Source organism: Akebia trifoliata, chromosome 15 (assembly GCF_017979445.1).
Source record: "Akebia trifoliata isolate Shusen 1 chromosome 15, ASM1797944v1, whole genome shotgun sequence".
In the NCBI taxonomy this organism is placed as follows: domain Eukaryota; kingdom Viridiplantae; phylum Streptophyta; class Magnoliopsida; order Ranunculales; family Lardizabalaceae; genus Akebia; species Akebia trifoliata.
The window spans coordinates 13,308,786-13,328,018 of NC_141389.1; the positions used below are offsets into that span (position 1 = coordinate 13,308,786).

Here is a 19,233-nt window from a genome sequence, read left to right on the forward strand (position 1 = left end):
TATTCGATGTATTTTCTTAGGTTATTCCTCTATGTCAAAAGGGTATTGATGTTATGATCCAATTTCTCGTCCTGTCATACACTCCCTTGATGTTACTTTATTTGAAAATATCCTATATTTTATGCCCACATCTATTTTGCAAGACTTTTTTTACTTTGTAGGATATATCCCCTATAGTGGTGTCATCTCTAGTTTTTTCTCCATATTCGCCAACGCTTAAGGTTTATACTCTTCGGCCATACCCCTTCTACCTTTGCCAACTTTCGACTTGGATTTAGGTATATCTTTTTCTACCTTTACACAAATACCAGAAATTTTCCCTTATATTTCTAACTTTCACTTATCTATTGTCATTCGCAAAGGTAAACGAGTGTGTGTGACCGATCATCCTATTGCCCAGTTTGTTTCTTATTAAGGTCTTTCTTCATTTTATCAGGCCTACCTTGCATCTACTGATTCTATTCATGTTCCTCGGTCTATATTAGTGTAATGACCTGAAATCCTAAAATGTATCTCGAGGAAAGAATTTTAGATCCGTGCATTGATTTAAAAGTTATCAAATCCTCGAGTTTCGCATTAGATATTTTTCCAATAGGTAAACGACACCTTAGAGACTTAATTTGAGGAAACCGATCATACCATTAGATTCGTGTCGAAAAATCACCCAAAATAGAGTATAAGTTTGTCCAATTCGGCATTTGGGAAAAATAATTCCCAAAATGACAAGTATGTCCCAACTTAAGTGATATAAATATCTAAATTCTATTAGAAAAAAATCAGATTTTTCTTATTCTTTTCTCCAAACAAATCTCAACAATTTTTCTTTAATATTTGAAACTCAGATCTACACTAAACGAGAACGATCCGAGCTTAGGCGCAAGAAGGAAAGTTGTTCCTCTCGCCGAGGGTTACGCGTGGACGCAAAGAAATCCGATTTTCGTCGGAAGAAAAATTTGAAGATTGGCCGGAGGCGATTTTAAACTCCGTTCAACCGTTGAAAATAGCTTGAAGTAGGTTGCCTTCCCTTCTACCTTCTAGTTATGCAATAATTTCATAGAAAATTCATATGATTGTTGATAAATCGATCGTTTCATTAAGTTTATACATATTTGAACGATTTGAATCATGTTTGCATACTTATTTATGATTGGTTTTAGTTCATTTGATGTAATATAATCATTTTATAGTTAATATGATATTTGGATCGATTTTGGTCGAGTTTCGACGAAAAATCAACAATTCGGAAAAGTATCCGAATGTTGAGTTTGGTTCTAATTTGTTTTGTGTTGCTTCCATATAGTATGTATACCCATTTTCTACATTTATTTCATTAACAACAATTAAGTATTACTTTAAGTTCTTTAATAAATAAATAAATAGTTCGTTTTCAATTTCGACTTTGAAAAATTATTTTTCAACACTTAGTTAAATTTGCATAGATTTTCAGTTTTTATGTCTTATGGTTTTATCTTTGTTTTCGAGTCTCTCGACTCAACCAAAACCATCTAATGGAATTGGTTGATGTTTTATGCATTTTAAATTACTTTAAAAGTAAAATTACTTTAATAGATATGTAGGAAATTAGATGATAGATTGATCGATTTAATTGATGGATGGATAGAGAGAACGTATGTTCTCGACTGATTGATGGGACAGTGCCTCCAGTTCTACGTAGTGGCCATGCCACGTAAAACGTGATAGATAGATAGAGGGATGAGATGGTTGATGGATGGATATGACAGATAACTGTCACTGGAGGGCACTACCAGATTTTGTTTGTATTTTCGATTAAAAGAAATGATATATTATATACAAAATAAATTATTTTGTTTACCAGTAAAGGTTTGTAGAAAACCCATAAAGAGTGACGCGTTGCTGTGTATCCGGAAGCGGCGAGTCAATCTAGGATAACACTAGATGTCATATGCTCTTCGGTAGTATGGGATACCTTAGAGCATATTACAGCTTATGAAATCCGGGAATTTCTCTTACTTATTTTCTGGGGAACGTTGTGTGTAAAGGCGGTCTCTGTATAGTGTAGAGCTAGGCGGGGTTCACATGCATTGCCTCTTGATAGGCTTCGACACGAGGGGTTTCCTGGGCTAGTTAGTGATCACTATTAGTCTGTAGTCGTCAAACGGTCGACCTCACCGTTAGTTGAACTCAGTATTGGGTTCTTGATCAATGGCCAGTCTGAGCTGGATAAATGGTCATCCAACCATGGTATGCTAGACCGGCCACAAAATCAGATTGTAACGATGGGATTTCACATCGGAGGTTAAGTTTGAAATATCGTATTGCCATAGCCGAGGCGGTTATATCGACGTGTTCCTCTGCTCTCTTATCGATTACACCGCCGTGTTCTTATTATGTATCTTTTTCTTATTTTGTAATGATTGATAGATGTTTTCATTTAAAAGATGCATATGTTACTTTAAATGATAGAAATGATAGGTTGAAATTATTTAACTGTTTATTGAATATACTTAGACATTTATTGTATGTTACATTATGAAAAACTTACATTATTTAACTGTTCAACTGATTACTCGTGCATGTATGACTCGTTGTTAGAACGACGTTCATCCTGCTGAGTAACATTCCCTTGTTACTCACCCTATCCTTCCCCTTTCAGATTATTCAATTTTGAAGAACCGTTCTTTGAGGAGGTCCTCGAGGAGGATCAGATTGATGTCTTGCCACCTCCATGTCTTTAAGGACTAGTAGAGGATCTTAGCGATTTTTGGTTGGAGATAAGAAACATGGTAGTTTAGAAATTTTTGTAACCTGATGAATTATGAGATTAAAGATCTTGACTTATATCAGTGTTTGTCGATTTTTTCTGTTTACTCTAGACTCTCGTATAGATGTTAGTTAAATGTTTATTCCACTGCGTATATTTTCTTTTCATAAGTATTATTATTTATGAATGTTCTGTCAGATTGTGTGATTGATTACCTCACACCTCGAGATTCTAACCGATGAATCATAGGGATTCGTATTGGGATTTCGGGGCGTGACAATTAGAGTCTTTGCAAGACCCTCAGTGGATTAGAGTTAAGACTATTAAGATGAATGTTTTGCAAAAAAATAATACCTCGAAGCTTGTTCCATCCGAAGAGAGAACCGTTGGTTGCAAATGGGTCTTTACTGTTAAATACCTCATCGATGGGATTATTTATTGGTATAAAACACGCCTTGTCGCTAAGGGGTTTACACAGACTCTTGGAAAAGATTTTTGTGCCACATTTTCTTCAATTGATAAATTTTTCACAGTTCGACTTTGTATTTCTTTAGTTGCATGTCATTCTTGGCCACTTCACCAACTCAATGTAAAGAACGCCTTTCTGAATGGTGATTTGACTGAGGTTATTTATATGGACCACCTTTTTGAGTTTCGTCTTCTAGAAGAGTATTCTAAGAAAATACTTCATTTTCTTAAATCTCTGTATGGCTTGAAACAGTTCTTACAAGTTTAGTTTCAGTGTTTTTCTGAGGTTATTTTATCTATGAAGTTTTCTAGATGTTACTCAGATCATACTTGCTTTATTCGTCAATAAATAGATGGTCATTGTACTATTATCTTAGTTGATGTGGATGATATTATTGTGACTGGTGATGATGTATGGTGGATTGACAAAGTTAATATGCCATTAGATCCTACTTTAGAGGTTAAGGACTTAGGTCCACTCAAGTACTTCTTGGGAATAGAAGTGGTCCGTTCTCGTCGTGGTATTTCGTTATCTCAACGTAAATACACATTGGATCTTCTTCAAGATACTGGGATGCTTGGTTATCGTCCTACTTCATCCCCTGTGAATTAGAATCATTGTCTTCAAGCTAACTATGGTGATATTTTATCGGATCTTTCTTCTTATCAGAGGTCTTGAAGGTCATCTGATTTATTTGACTAACACTAAATCGGACTTGTCTTCTGCAATTAGTGTGGTTAGTCAATTCATGCATACTTCGCATACTTCTCATCTTCATGTTATTTATCGGATTCTTCGCTACTTGAAATCGCATCCTGATCTTGGACTTTTCTACCCTTTTACTGATTAAACGTACTTGTCTTATTTTACAGATGCTGATTATGCTGGTTTTCTTATGGATAAAAGATCTACCTCTGATTTTTATAATTTTTATGGTAATAATCTTATCTCGTGGAAAAATAAGAAACATAATGTGATTTTTCATTCTTCTATTGATGACACGTGTGAGGTAATATGACTTCGATATTTGCTAACGGAGTTGGGATTTCTTATTTTTGATTCTTCTACTTTATTTTATGATAATAATTCTACTATCATGCTTGCTCCTAGCTCAATCTTTTATGAAAGAACTAAGCATATTGAGGTTGATCACTTTTTCAAGGAGAAAATTTGATATGGTGATCTTTAGATAATCTTCGTCTCATTTTTAGATCAATTTGCCGACATGCTTATGAAGTCTATTGGTCCTTTTATCTCGAATTCTCACATTATCAAATTGGGTGTAGTTGATATATTTATCCTAGCTTGAAGGGTAGTATTGAAAATAACATTGTTATTTTAGATTTAATATTTTAGTATAGACTTTATTTATTTTTTATTATAAGGGCTTTTTAGTCTTTTTGACTGATTGATTAATATAAATTCCTACCAAGATTTCTAATTGAGACTTGACGATTTCTATTCCATTATTCTTTTAAAACAAAAAAGAAAGGATATGAAGTTTTGGTTGTTTCTTTTGAGATTTTCTATCTTCATGAAGGTAGAGGTAAAATTTGTAAGATAAAATCCTAAAAATTTTCTTTTGGTTTTTTGGTAAATAGCAGCGAAAGAAAAAATGTATTTTTTGGGAAGGTGAGTAGGGTAGTGACATGTCTAAAAGGTGAAGTGGTAGGTAAAATGTAGATTTTGATTCTCTTGTAGATATTTTCAAAAGTAAAGGTAGATATATTTTTTAAATTAATCAATAGGAGAGCTCCATGTATGTACTTGAAGATTCTTACCTTTTGGAGATATGATTGAAAGTGCTCCAAACTTTATAGGTTTTTACAAAAGACCAAAACACCTTTTTAATTTGACATTCTTTTTTAGGAGTGCATTCTTTTTGAAGAGCTCCATGTATGTACTTGAAGATTCTTACCTTTTGGAGATATGATTGAAAGTGCTCCAAACTTTATAGGTTTTTACAAAAGACCAAAACACCTTTTTAATTTGACATTCTTTTTGAGGAGTGCATTCTTAGGATTTCTCAAAGGAGTTGACTTTCCAATTATGTTAGAGCATTGGCTTACTAATGATGATTCTTCTTGGATGTTGGAGCTTATGAGAGATCATCATGTGTCCTCTTTTTGGAAAAAGGTAGAGAACCATGGGCTTTTGGAATTGGCATAGGCCTAAAATGGGTTGGTGTTGGATTTTGGTTTTGGACTTGGGTTATGGACTCATGGTGGTCTAAATTTAGATATTTAGACAAATCTTGATAATGGACTTGATATTGGGTTAAGGTATGGATAATGGATTGGTCAATGAAAAGTGGGTATGGATTGGAAAATGAGTATGAAATTGTGCTGATTCATGAATTTAGAGACATGGGTTAGGGAAGTGTGTATGAAATTGGATTTGGTTATATAAATAGACTAGGGACAAGGTTTGGATATGCAAAACAATATGAAATGATACATGTATGCATGTATGCATGAAACAAATTTGTCAAGTGATAATTATTATGTAATGTGGGTTTGTTGAAGGATTTTAGGCTCTTAATTGAAATCAATTTGAGATTTTGAAAATTTGGATTTTTTTATAAATGGGTTTGTGCAAATTGGGGTGTTTACAATATTAGTATGTTCATCCCTATCTCATTGTTTTCATCTCATCCCAAAAGCATTCTTTGACCCAATGATCATAATCTCCACATGAAAAACACTGAAACAAAAAAAATAAAAAAACTAGAGAAAAATAAAAGAATAGAGAGAAAATACGAAACAATGAAGAAAAAGAAATTAGGAATACCCTATTTCTATAAATATATATGTTAATTCTACCTCCCGGGTAGTCAAGAACACAAACAAGATTTTCTTTACAAAAACTTAAACCTTGAAGACAAAATGATTAAAAAAGTTCACATGAGACTTGAAACCTCCACCCATTTCATAAAATATAAGATCTTTAACTTGTTTAATCAAAATCTATCCCAAAATCAAAGTTAGATTCAAATATGTTAATCGGATTTCAAAGTAATGGGTTTAAGGAATAGAACCCTAATACTCTTGAGAACATTCCAACAATAAAAAATACAACCTTAAGGTTTTATTTTAATCCAATGGTTGAGATTTCATTTAAATTTTTTTTCAACTAAAACAATGGCATTTTGGTAATTTAAACACTATAAGGGTAGTTTGGGTGTTTAGATCTTAGACCACCAACATAACAAATGTTGGTAACAATTTGACTGGGTCAACGAAAGTCTAGAGGGTAGACCACATCTTGCATTTCAGAAGGGGGGGGGGGGGGAGTAATGCTAATTTCCCCAATTTCACAGGGTGGTGTTACTAAAATATCATCTTTTTTATTTTTATTTTTTATAAACATTTCCATACAAGTATAATAAGATTTTAAACCTTACTAAGGGTCATTTTGCTCAAACGAATTACCACATTAGCAATTCAACACAACATCCCTTTAGATTTCATTGAAAAACTCAAATTCAAATTTTAAAAAAAAATCGAAAAACAATTTCTTTTGGACTTGATCCAAGGTTTTGAAATGAATAGTTATCAAATTTTCACCTAATTCCCAAATTTAAATTGAAATTCGACGGTGAAAAATAATCTTTTTTTCCAAAGTTTATATAATTTTGTCTTATACAAACCTAAAGCATTAGATCATGTTTTAGGATGTCAGAAGGTGAGCCCAGGACACTTAGGCCCCGTTTGATACAGCTGTCAGAAGTTAAAATACTGAAAAACTTGTTTGATAGAGCTTTGGAAAAGTGTTGTGCTGTTTATCAGAATCTGCCAATTTTTGTTTGGTACAGTTTCTAGATACTCTTATAAATATATAATTACAATAAATATATATAAATATAATAAATTTATATTAAAAATTTATAAAAATAATTATTTTAATTTTAAAAAGTTTATAATTCTATAAAAAAATTTATAATTCTATCAAAATTTCGACAACATCTCCTCTTAAAAATGGACATATGAAATTTTCCTGATAAACAAAATACTTGCATAATACGCAATGTTGATAATACACTTAAAATGCATAAAAATTATCAGAATACCTTTATAAATATATAATGAAAAAAGTGGTTTAGGTTCAAAATAGATATAGTAAAGCTATAAAGTTTGACCACAACAACATTTTGATTTAGAAGAACAATAAGACCAGTATTTCACAATGTTTATCAGAACAATAAATCTAAAAAAGAATCAATAACCATAACATACATACTAAGTACAAAGTGCATTTAAATCTTCATTAAACAGAAACCAGACATACATTTATACGTAAATTAATGTAAATGGATTGATACTAGTAAACTTGTCAAAGCATACCTTCTAACTAAAAAAAATTCATCTCTTCTCTATCTGACAACAAATACTTCTCATCATCCAATCCAACAAATTGAACATTATCTTCTTCTAATCCCCCCAATTCAACTTCCTTCAGAACATCCTTGCCGAAGAATGCATATTGTGATACGTCAAAGAGGGCACTTTCTACATGACAGTGAAAAACAAGTTTATAGTAAGGATCCAAAACAAGACAAAGCGATCATAGAATGTGGATGATCATTAGCAACCATGCTAGCATAGGAGTCAATATCAAATTGATAAATCAAGCATAATTGCTTAGGCTCCACACTTTCGTTGCACACTACATCAAAGAAACCAATATATAACTTAATAAAAAGAAATCATAATCTATCAATCTAGTAGTTTCGTCGAAGGGCATCAGAAACATGAAAAGTCCATTCTTAGATGCATTTTTTTTTCCATTTCTATCAACTCTAACAAACACAAAACAAGTGCCTGTTCATAGAATTACATGGACAATCCAATACAATAGCGAACATAAAACAATTTAAAATCTTCAAAACAAACACACGCACGCTCACACACACAAACTTCAAATCTCTTGAATTTACGGATGACAATCCAATTGCTTATAAAAAATACTTAAAAATCTTCAAACAAAATTCATAAAACTTCAAATCTCATTAATTTATAGACTATGATCCAATCTAATTGTGTACATAAAATACTTTAAAATCTTCAAACAAAACTCATAAAAATACTTTAAAATTTATTTATATTAAAGTTTACAAAATTGAGTTCGCTAAAGCACTTTCCAACACCATAGGTCATCCCAAAAACACACCATCTCCTTTTCCAACTCTCATAAAAATCATATTTATGAATTTTGACGGAACATTTTGAATGCTCTACACCCATAGAAGGAGTTATCCTACTACTCTCTCAATTGAATCCTTCCCTCCATATTGAGACTAGATAACAAGCCTCCATAAGCTACCTTGCTCAACTCCAAACTTCCATAACCATCTTGGACAAAACATGATCTCTTTTCCTCGATCTCTGAACAATCTTTTCTCGTTCTCGGAAGAAAACAAAATGCTCCAACATATTCTAAAACAATGTTCATAACAATTTCCCCAACCTGAGGTTTTTTCCTAAACTATTTTGATAAAGTTTGCTTATACCGATAATACAAAATAAACTCTTAATACAAATAAACAAATCAGAGTACTTGGATCAATCAAAATTACCAAAATAAGTAGTACAAATTTCACATTAGATGCTCAACCAGCATGCACAATGTTTAAAAACTCACAGAATAAAATACAAAAACAACTAATTCAAAATTTCAAACAAATGGGTATGAATATTTAGTTGTTTACTCTTATATTGAAACAGGTTTTGCTGAAATTGGTGAACAACAAAACAACTCGAAAACAACAACAACAACAACAACATTAGAAACTGAAATACAAGAAACCCTTCATCACAATCTAGAAATCCAACAAAAGGTACAAATATTTACTCATAAATCGAAAAGGGTACAATCCTTTTCAAAATGAATCTATTTCAAACACAAAATCCAATCTTTACAAAAATACCTACAATTCAACCCATTTTCTTCACGAAAAGTAGATTACTTGAAATCCAATAAGCATAAAAAATTAATTAAATCACAAAACTACAATAGTACTTAACATATTATCAAATAAATTCCAAATTTTACACTATAACCCTAACAATGAACAATGCATAACCCAAATTTCTACCTTTTGAAGTAACAATGCATAACCCAAATTTCTACCTTTTGAAGTATTCGCTCTGTCGATCGAATTTGATTATTGAGAGATACCAATTTGGGCTTCTTCTCGACCCCTAAGCCCTTCGATCGATGATTTACAGGTCTCCTTTCAGTGACACTGCGCTTCCCATAACCACCATCAACCATTATTATTGGAAATCAGATACGATGATTCTTAGTTTTCTAAGGTTTCAGATGAACTAGAGTTTCTAGCTACGATGGAAGGAGAGAGAGAGAGAGAGAGAGAGAGATAGAGATAGAGAGAGAGTTGTGCGAGGTTCTATCGACAAAGAAGAGAAGAAGAGAAGAAGAGAGAGAGAGAGCTGTGCGAATTTCTGCCATGATCGTTAAAGAGAAAGAAGAGAAGAAAATAGATTGGGGCATTTCGATCTTTTCAATTGAACCGTTTTTCGGTGTTTGCTTCTCCCGCAAAGACGAATAAGAAAAGCATCTTTACATAACTTTTCATATTTGCATTTAAAAATGCAAATTTTGAACATAGATTATTTTATCAAACGGTAATTATGGAGGAAAACTCAGATTTTTTATGCAAACGCAATAAAATCCACGTTTAAAAGCGATATTAAAAAATCACGTAATTTACTAAGTTAATAATGCTAACCGGACTCATTTTTCCTTCTTTGGGTTCTTCCGCGTTCAATCAAAACTATAGAGATCATACTAAAGACACGTGGCAATCATTTGTTTGAGAATCCAACCTTTCTTTGGTGACACTACACCACAAAGGTCCGCCCTATGAGTCAAAACTTTAATTGTCCCGTAACGTAAAAGGCGTAAGAGAGGTCCACAGCCCACTTACTCCACAAACGATAAAAGAGAGGAGAAAGCCGGCAACTTTGTTTAAGAACTCACCGGTCACCACTCCTCTAAAATAATGGCCAGGTGCTATCCCCTTCACCACAATCTTCTGCTAGAAAATGTTCAAAATGCCCTCATCTTTTATCTCTTGCAATTGAAAAAGAGAGATTCCAATGCCACACCAACTTTTGTTAATGCCACTCCAATTCATATGTAAATCACCACACTTGGGGTGATGTTAGCAAAAGCTGGTGTGACAATATAAATTCTCTTAAAAAATCTTTTATTTTTCTACTAAAAATCTGTCATCTTTAAGTTCTATGGAGAATTATTTCTATTATGTTTAATCAATCTTCAATCCATTATTTTTAATCTTACCATTTTTTTTTTCACTAAAAAAATAAAATTAAAGGTAAGTAATTAGTAGGTGAATATAGGTTTGGAAATCATATATCAACATTCACTGACTTTAACCAGGTAAGCAAGTTAGCACCTTCAATTTTACAATAATCTCCTGTATAAAATCCAAGTTTAATAATTATCTAAGGAAAATGTTGAATTGATTTCTTTTGACTTTGTACTGACGTGGCAGTGTGTAGAGAATCATAGATTTTTTCTTTTATCCCGAGAAAATGAAATCTATGTTTCTCTACATTACCACATCAGCACAACACTTTTTGAAAAATTTATATATTTGACATTGAGAATTGAGAAGGAGATAAAATCTTAAGTTTGATGATGAGCATACAAATTTTTATCGAAGAGGTTGAAGACTACTAATTTTGAAAGAAATATAAATGTATTTTTATTTTGAATAATACTAAACCAACTAAAAAGAAGACACTCAATTGACATGGAACATGAGCAAAACAATTCATTTTTTCTTGTGTATCTCGAGGAAAAATCTATGATTCCATTCACATTCCACGTTACTTGAGTGTTTGTTTTTTACGAGTCGTGATTTTCTAACTCTCCCTCTAACAAACTCCCGCCAAACTTTCTTGGTGTGATTGTGCATAGAATCATAATTTTTTTCCTTTGGGATACACAACTTCACATCTCCATAAATACATGTAATTATGTATCTCGAGGAAATCTATGATTCTATGCCAGTCATGTAAGGAGAGTTTCGGGGCAGTTTGTTGGAGAGGTGGGTTATTTTATCATGGGTCCCGTTCGGCGCCCTACTGTTTGCCAAACGGTTTGCCAAACGTGTTTCGTGCGTTGGATAACAAGCACATGAGCGGACGAGATTCAAACAAGTTTAAGTGAGAGATTGTACATTTATTTACAACGCCATCCCTCCAAAATATGTAAATTAGTGCCACCTCCCTAGGGGCAATTACAAAACAACCGAACAGAGAAGAGTTCTCTATCGAATCGATAGAACTGAACCCTCTCTCCTCTCTCACGAAACCCTCTCGCCTGAAACACTCAAATGGAGAGATCTCTCTCGTTCTCGCTTTCTCTTTCCGCACGAAACACGAACGACATTTCGTGAGCAGTCTTGAAGAAATGCAAGATTGCATCAGGACCAAGTCGTTTCTCGTAGAAATCAAAGTGAAGCATTTCGTTGCTCACATTCCAATGTACGAATTCCTCCTATATTTATTCATGAGACTTTGAATTCTGAGTTAACGGCCAATCGTAGCTGATCCCTTGTGAGATTACGCACCCATGCGGGGGTGTAAATTGGGTCCTCCCAAAAAATGTTGTGGCCCCTAGTGATAATTTTGTTGGCTCGAATGAATTCCAACATCTGGTCAGCTAAGGTATAGTTGATTTTGCCTGGGTGGGGTTCTGTTGCATACCATTTTAGCTCATTTTCAAAAATGAGTTCAGTGAAACCGAGAGAGAATGAGAGAGTGAGAGCGAGAACGAGAGCGAGACCGGGAGAGAATGAGAGAGTGAGAGTGAGAGAGAGGGTTTGAACACGAGAGAGACGATGGAGAGAGGGTTCGACAGAAATAACAGAGAGTGAAAAAGAGTAAGAGAGAGGGTTTGAGAGAGTGAGAGAGAGTGAGAGAGAGTGAAAGAGAGAGAGAGAGAGGGGTTCTATCGATCGAGAAAGGGTTTGAGAGAGTGAGAGAAGGAGAGAGTGAGATCGAGAGAGGGTTTGAGAGAGTGAGAGAGAAGACGTCTGTCAAGAGAGAGAGAAGGAGAGAGTTCTCACTCTCTGTAAAAATAACTTATGGTTTTAAAGAGATAGGGATGGGGCACTAAATACATGAAAGAAGAAGGGTGGCGCTGTAAATATTATATAACTTACTATTTATACGTTAAATTAAATCTGATCCATCCGATTATACTATATCCGACGGCTTAAAAATGTTTGCCAAAATGTTTGATGCCGAACATTTCCCTTTTATCATTATTCTGTTTTTTACACACTTTGGCTAGAGGATGAAATTGAGGGTATTTGAGTCATTTTACATCTCACTAAAAATAAAAATAATAATAAAGACATACGTATAGTAAATCAACCAAAATTGCATTCTCAAATAGACTGCTCTCAGACTTGTCATATAATACCTAGGGGTGTCAATGGATAGCCGAAATCCGAATTCGAATTCGAATTCGAATTCGAAAAATCGGATATTATCCGAAATTTTCGGATATCGGATTCGGATTCGAATGTCATTTAAACATTCGAATGAGTTTCGGATACGAATTCGGATATTGCGATATCCGAATTCGATAATATCCGCTCCGATAACAATACACATATTATGTATTTATGTTTTACAACGAAACTTTATATATGTAAATACACAGTGTTAAGTATTGCTGTCATACAATAAAACTTAATTTTAACACTTTATCTTCTCAAACCCGCCAGCACCAAAACACAGACGGTAATGGAGGTTTCGTTTCGATCGAAAACGAGGGCATTACTCCGGCCGGAAATGAGGGCATTACTCCGGCCGAAAACTCTCTCTCTCTCTCCCTCCGATCTGAACCAATCAGAGTAATTTTTTGAAGGAAATACGTGGGTTTCAACTTTCAACTGTGCGAACTCCGACACATCTACTCCGGCTGGCGAGGATCCAGGTACATATTCTCTCTCTCTCTCTCTCTCAGACCTGAACTCGTCGGAGTAATTTTTCAGATGTAATCTATGGTTTTCGACTATGCGAACTCCGATCGGATCGGATATTATCGGATATCCGATATATTTTTCAGATTCGAATTCGAATGTTTATTAAGGATATCCGATCGGATTCGAATTCGAATTCGGATAGTAATATATTTTTTCGGATTCGAATTCGGATATAGCAGTATCCGATCGGATACCTATCCGTTGACAGCCCTAATAATACCAAACAGATGACTCCAAATTACAACCCAACAAATGCACCAACAACAAGAGAATTTCGGACGCCCCAACACTTTTATTTAAGTTCAAAGTCTTCCCCGTCTTTGCAGATCACACACTTCTCATCACATCATGTGGACCAACATCATGATCTCTTCTATCTTCATCATTCTCCTTTCTTCAATCTCAACCGTACAATCTCAAATCAACGTATGGCCCAAACCACGCACTCTCTCATGGCCCCATCCACAAGCCACTCTCCTCTCTCCAATCTTCCAAATCAAATCTCCCAATCACAAACACCTCTCACCTGCCGTTAACCGTTACCTCCGTCTCATACTATCTGAGCATCACCAACCCATCATCCCACCTGCCGTTAACATCTCATCCACCTCTCCGTTACAAACCCTAACCTTAACCATCACAGACCTCATCTCACCTCTACAACATGGCGTAAATGAATCCTACACCCTCACTATCCCAACCGTTGGATCAGCAGCCAATCTAACAGCGGAGACTGTGTGGGGAGCCATGAGAGGACTCGAGACGTTTTCCCAACTCGTTTGGGGTGACCCATTGCGAGTTGCAACGGGTTTGTTTGTATGGGACTCACCGATTTTTGGGCATAGAGGAGTAGTGCTTGATACATCGAGGAATTATTATGGGGTTGAGGATCTATTGAGGATGATAGAGGTGATGGGAGCGAATAAGCTTAATGTGTTTCATTGGCACATAACGGACTCTCATTCGTTCCCAATTGTTTTGCCATCAGAGCCGGATCTCGCCAGTAAAGGGTCGTATGGGGCGGATATGCAGTATTCTCCTGCTGATGTGCAAAGGATTGTCGAATTCGGATTCGAACATGGGGTTCGGGTCATGCCCGAGATCGACGCTCCAGGTGAGTAGCTCTCTCTCTCTCTCTCTCTCTGAATCGGATCTAAAAATATTTATTAACCATATAGGGGTGCAACTTTGCTACTTCAATTCAAACCGAGAATAAAACCAAACCGATTCAGTTTTCGGTTAAGAAAATAGAGAACCGCTCAATTTGAGATTTAGAGTGCTTGGTTCAAGACTTACGTGGATTTGGCTTGATTTTGTTTTGATTCTATAGACATTTGAGTTTGGTTTTGGTTTTGGTTCTTAATTATGGAACCAATAAACCTATAGTGGATCAATTTTGATTTGACCTCAAATTGCATCCCTGTAATTAGATTTAGATGCAAATCCGGATCCAGATTTGACTTAAATTATACTAATTAAGACCATATTTGAACCCATTGTGTTAGCTGAATGGGTTAGTCGGGTTGAGTCCGATGAAGAAATATTAAGTCATATTTTTTACCCATGTTTATTTGGATCTAGCCTAAGGACCAAACTCGTTAAAATTAAGTTTTAGACAGGGGTGCAACTTGGTCTGGTTTAAACCAAGAATCGAATCAAATCGAGAGTTTTGGATTGGTTTGATTTGGTTTATAATGAATTTTGGTTCGATTCCGGGTTAACAAAATAGAGAACTAACCAATTTGGTTCGATTCTCGATTCATGCCTTGTAAGAACCGAACCAATCAGAGAACCAAATTCTTATATTAATAAAATTATAAATAAATTTATTAATCTATTTAATAAGCTATACCCATTTTTTATGAATAAATTGATTATTTTTTCATGGATGAGATTAATGACTTTTTTTTGAATGGATACGTTAATGATTTTTGTATTAGTATTGATTGATAGAGTAATGACTCATCATATGAGATTTCATATTTTTATTATATTTATTTTTATTAAAAATATGTTGATTTAATTAGGTTTTGAAGATATTGGCAATCCATAGAACCGAACCAAATCGACCTTAGCTCGGTTTGGGTTGGTTTGATTTGATTCCGGTTCTCACCTAATGGAACCAACGTAGGTCTGTTTGATTCCAATTTGACCTCAAACCGAACCAAGTTGCACCCCTAGTTTTAGATGACTTAATTTTCAGGTCAAGTGCGACTCATTTTATGCCCCACTGGCCACTGTTGACATTAATATTTGGGGCTTTGGGCCATTAAGGCATTGACATATCCCTCCAGTTTTCGACGAACATTTGAGGTAGTTATCCTTTACAATGTATACCAATTGACAACCGTCTTCTAAAATATATTAACAGGCAATAACTTAAAGGGTCAGGTTCAAGGGCCATATGAGAAAACTTTCGACGGTAAATAAAATTTTAAAATATGGGTTAGAAATTTTGGATTGAGCTGATTTTTTGTGAGGATGATCTCTATGATGGGAAGATCATCTAAAAAAAAAAAAATCAGCCCAATCTGAAACTTCTAACCCCATTAAAAGTGATTTAGAATGTGGACCGTCGATTTTTTACCAATTTTTATCACTAATTTGTAAATCACTTTTGATGGATTTAGAAGTTTCTGATTGAGCTGATTTTTTGTGAGGATGATCTTCTCATCATAGTGACCATCCTTGCAAAAAATCAGCTCAATCCAAAACCTCTAACCCTTATTTTGAAAAACGAAAGTTTTCTCATATGTTTTCTCATATGGCCCTTGAACCTGACCCTAACTTAAATGCCCTTATCTTCAACCTTTAACTAGATGGAACCCTTGTTATTGTTTCCCAAAGACTTGTCATCTTCAAACTCTTCAACCTCTTGTTAAATTCTTTTAACCTTTCAAACATGTTCTCACGGTTTGAAAGTTAATGGAAATAGAAAGTTGGGGTTGAAGATGACTCAATTTTGGGAGAAAAAGGTACTTTGGTTAGAGGTAGACGCGAGGGTATTTAGGCCATTTCCATTAGTTTATGAGAAATGACTATCAAGGGCTATGTGTAAAACAGTTCACTCTTATAATTAGCACAAATAAATCCACATTGACAATTACAGATAAAGTCTATCCCACTCACATTCATGAAGTAGTGGTCCACAACTGTCCCCCGGCACATCTTCATTCTAATAAGATTATGTCAATTAGTGGAATTATGTTTAGTTATTCAGTTATTTAGTTTTCCTATGTACTCTGTAAGTAATCTCTTCAATAAACAAAAAGTAAGAAAAGAAGTTACATAGGAAAACTAAATAACCAAGTAACTAAACATAACTCCAATAATTTGACATGATCTTATTAGAATGAAGGCCTGGGACAGTTGTGGACCACTACTTCATAAATGTGAGTGGGGTAGACTTTATCTGTAACTTTCAATGTGGATTGATGATGTGGATTTATTTGTGCTCAGATTATGAGAGTGAACTGTTTTACACTATGTCATTGCTTTTAAAGCACAGGTGTCTGAAACAAGAAAAGAGTCAAGGGAATGCCATCGATTTGAATGGGGTTGTTAGTGGATCAGATCATATCCGATCCGAAAACTCCAGGTCTAGATCAATGTTTTGGATTCTAATAAAGACCCAATCCAAAAAGAATTTATTTGATTTGTTAAAACGTTAGAAAGTACATAAATTATATCCCACTCTATTGATCCTTAATAATCTCAAATCTCTATTGATCATCTGAAAACAATGGTTTGGGCAGATCCAATGGATCTATCTGGTCAGATGGGGTGTTAGTGGGTCATGTAGACCCGATGGGCTTTTAGGTCTGGAAAAAATGGGCCAGAGCTGATCCGTAATAGGCCTGAGCTTAATTCAATACTTATAAAAATAATGGATCATGGATTGCAGGGCATACGGGATCGTGGGCTGAAGCTTATCCGGAGATCGTTACATGTGCAAATATGTTCTGGTGGCCAGCAGGTACTGCTTGGGAAGACCGACTCGCATCAGAACCGGGTACGGGTCACCTTAACCCACTCAACCCAAAAACCTACCAAGTCATGGAAAATGTTGTTCGAGACATGGTGTCTCTCTTCCCAGAAGGCTTCTACCATGCAGGATCGGACGAGATTATCCCTGGTTGTTGGAAAGCCGATCCAACCGTTCAAAATTTCTTATCCACCGGTGGGACGCTTAGTCATCTTCTAGAGAAGTTCACAAAATCCACCTTCCCGTACATCGTGTCCCTTAATCGTACAGTGGTATATTGGGAGGATATCATATTAGATGCCAATGTGAAGGTGGACCCAAAAATTCTCCCTCCCGAGTGGACCATTTTACAAACGTGGAACAACGGTATAAACAACACTAAACGTATTGTTTCAGCTGGTTATCGAGTGATCGTCTCGTCTTCAGATTACTACTACTTGGATTGTGGTCACGGTGATTTCTTAGGGAACGATAGTACATTCGATAGCAATGGTGGTTCATGGTGTGGACCATTTAAGACATGGCAGAGAATATATGATTATGACATAGCCGAAGGATTGAATGAGACAGAAGCAATGTTGGTTTTAGGAGGTGAGGTAGCATTGTGGTCGGAACAAGCGGACCCAAAGGTTTTGGACTCTAGATTGTGGCCTAGAACTTCTGCAATGGCCGAGGTATTGTGGTCAGGGAATCAAGATGAGACGGGGAAGAAGAGGAATGCTGAGGCGACCGATAGGTTGAATGAATGGCGCTATAGGATGGTGTCTAGGGGTGTTGGGGCTGAGCCCATTCAACCTCTTTGGTGTGTTACTCACCCAGGAATGTGTAATACGGTTCAGTGAAATTTGTTGATACCAGAAATAAGAGAAAGATCGAGACGTTGAATTGTTATTATATGTATTGTGTCATTTTCACAAATTAGATGGAATTAAGTTGTAGTTATGGATAATGTGGGGGCAAAATTTGTGATAACTAGAGCTGTCAATGGGTCGGATCAATTTCGTACCATTCCATTAAGGATCGGATCTGGAAACCCGATCTAATAACAATCGGATCGGACCAAACCCGATTTGATGTACAAAGTCTACATAACTTCATATATTTAAACAAATATATCATATAATTCATAGTATTTTACCGGATCAGGTTCTTATTGGATCGACACATGATCAATCCAGATCCAATCCAATAAGATATCAGATTGGAATCTAAATCATCGATCCAGTCCATTTTTAACAGCCCTAACGATAACTTCTATTCCTCTAGATTTTCTCTTTATAAACAGTCTTCTTGATTTGATGAAATCATTCGTGGCAGACATCAAATAGGAGAATAGGAGATAATATTATGGGATTTGTTGCAAATTCGATGTTTCGTATAATGTTAATAGCATAATTCTAATTAAAAATACTTTTAAATAGAATCCGGACTTCTTAGGGATAACCTTTCTCACTATTACTTAATTGACTCATATATATGCAATTAAATGAGATGTAATAGAAGTATTTCCTCACAACTATCAGTATCATGCCCACACAACATTATTAGGTTCTATATAGTTTCCAAAATACTCTTTGAGAAACCAATTAGATATAAATCAAATATTTTAGCATTAACACCTGAACACATCTCAAATCTGAATACTTCCTTCTTCAGACAATTGTAGATGCAATTTCTTGCACTACCTCGAGATTTGCAACTTCTGCTCTGATTCCGCACGTCCAGAACTGCTGGGTGTGCTTGCAACACATCCTCTTTGACGCCCTAGTCAAATTAAGTGTAAAAATTTGCAGAGTTCCTTCTATATCATAGAAAAACATACTTTTTGCACCCTTTTCCTCTCTTATTTATAGATATTTTGTCCTGATCTTTTTGGATTCTTTACTGATGTCATCTTCCTCAAAATTTAGAATTTTGGTTGGAATGTACTTCCTTTTTAATCATGTATGGATTCATGGAATATATTTAGTAACAGATTCCTTGTATCTAGG

At 35.0% G+C, this 19,233-nt stretch overlaps 1 protein-coding gene across 1 annotated transcript; it reads left to right on the top strand.

The window, feature by feature from the left end:
- The first annotated feature begins 13,484 nt into the window (after positions 1 to 13,484).
- Positions 13,485 to 18,191, top strand: HEXO2 (beta-hexosaminidase 2). The gene is made up of 2 exons (XM_086426200.1): positions 13,485 to 14,371; positions 17,162 to 18,191. The coding sequence occupies exons 1-2, from the start codon at positions 13,606 to 13,608 to the stop codon at positions 18,082 to 18,084; spliced, it is 1,689 nt and encodes a 562-aa protein (XP_086282326.1). The 5' UTR covers positions 13,485 to 13,605; the 3' UTR covers positions 18,085 to 18,191.
- The last annotated feature ends 1,042 nt before the right edge of the window (positions 18,192 to 19,233 follow it).

Coding starts and splice junctions, on each gene's coding strand:
- HEXO2 (XM_086426200.1), top strand. CDS start 13,606: ATGTGGACCAACATCATGATCTCTTCTATCTTCATCATTCTCCTTTCT. Junction 14,372..17,161: donor GCCCGAGATCGACGCTCCAG/GTGAGTAGCTCT, acceptor CATGGATTGCAG/GGCATACGGGATCGTGGGCT.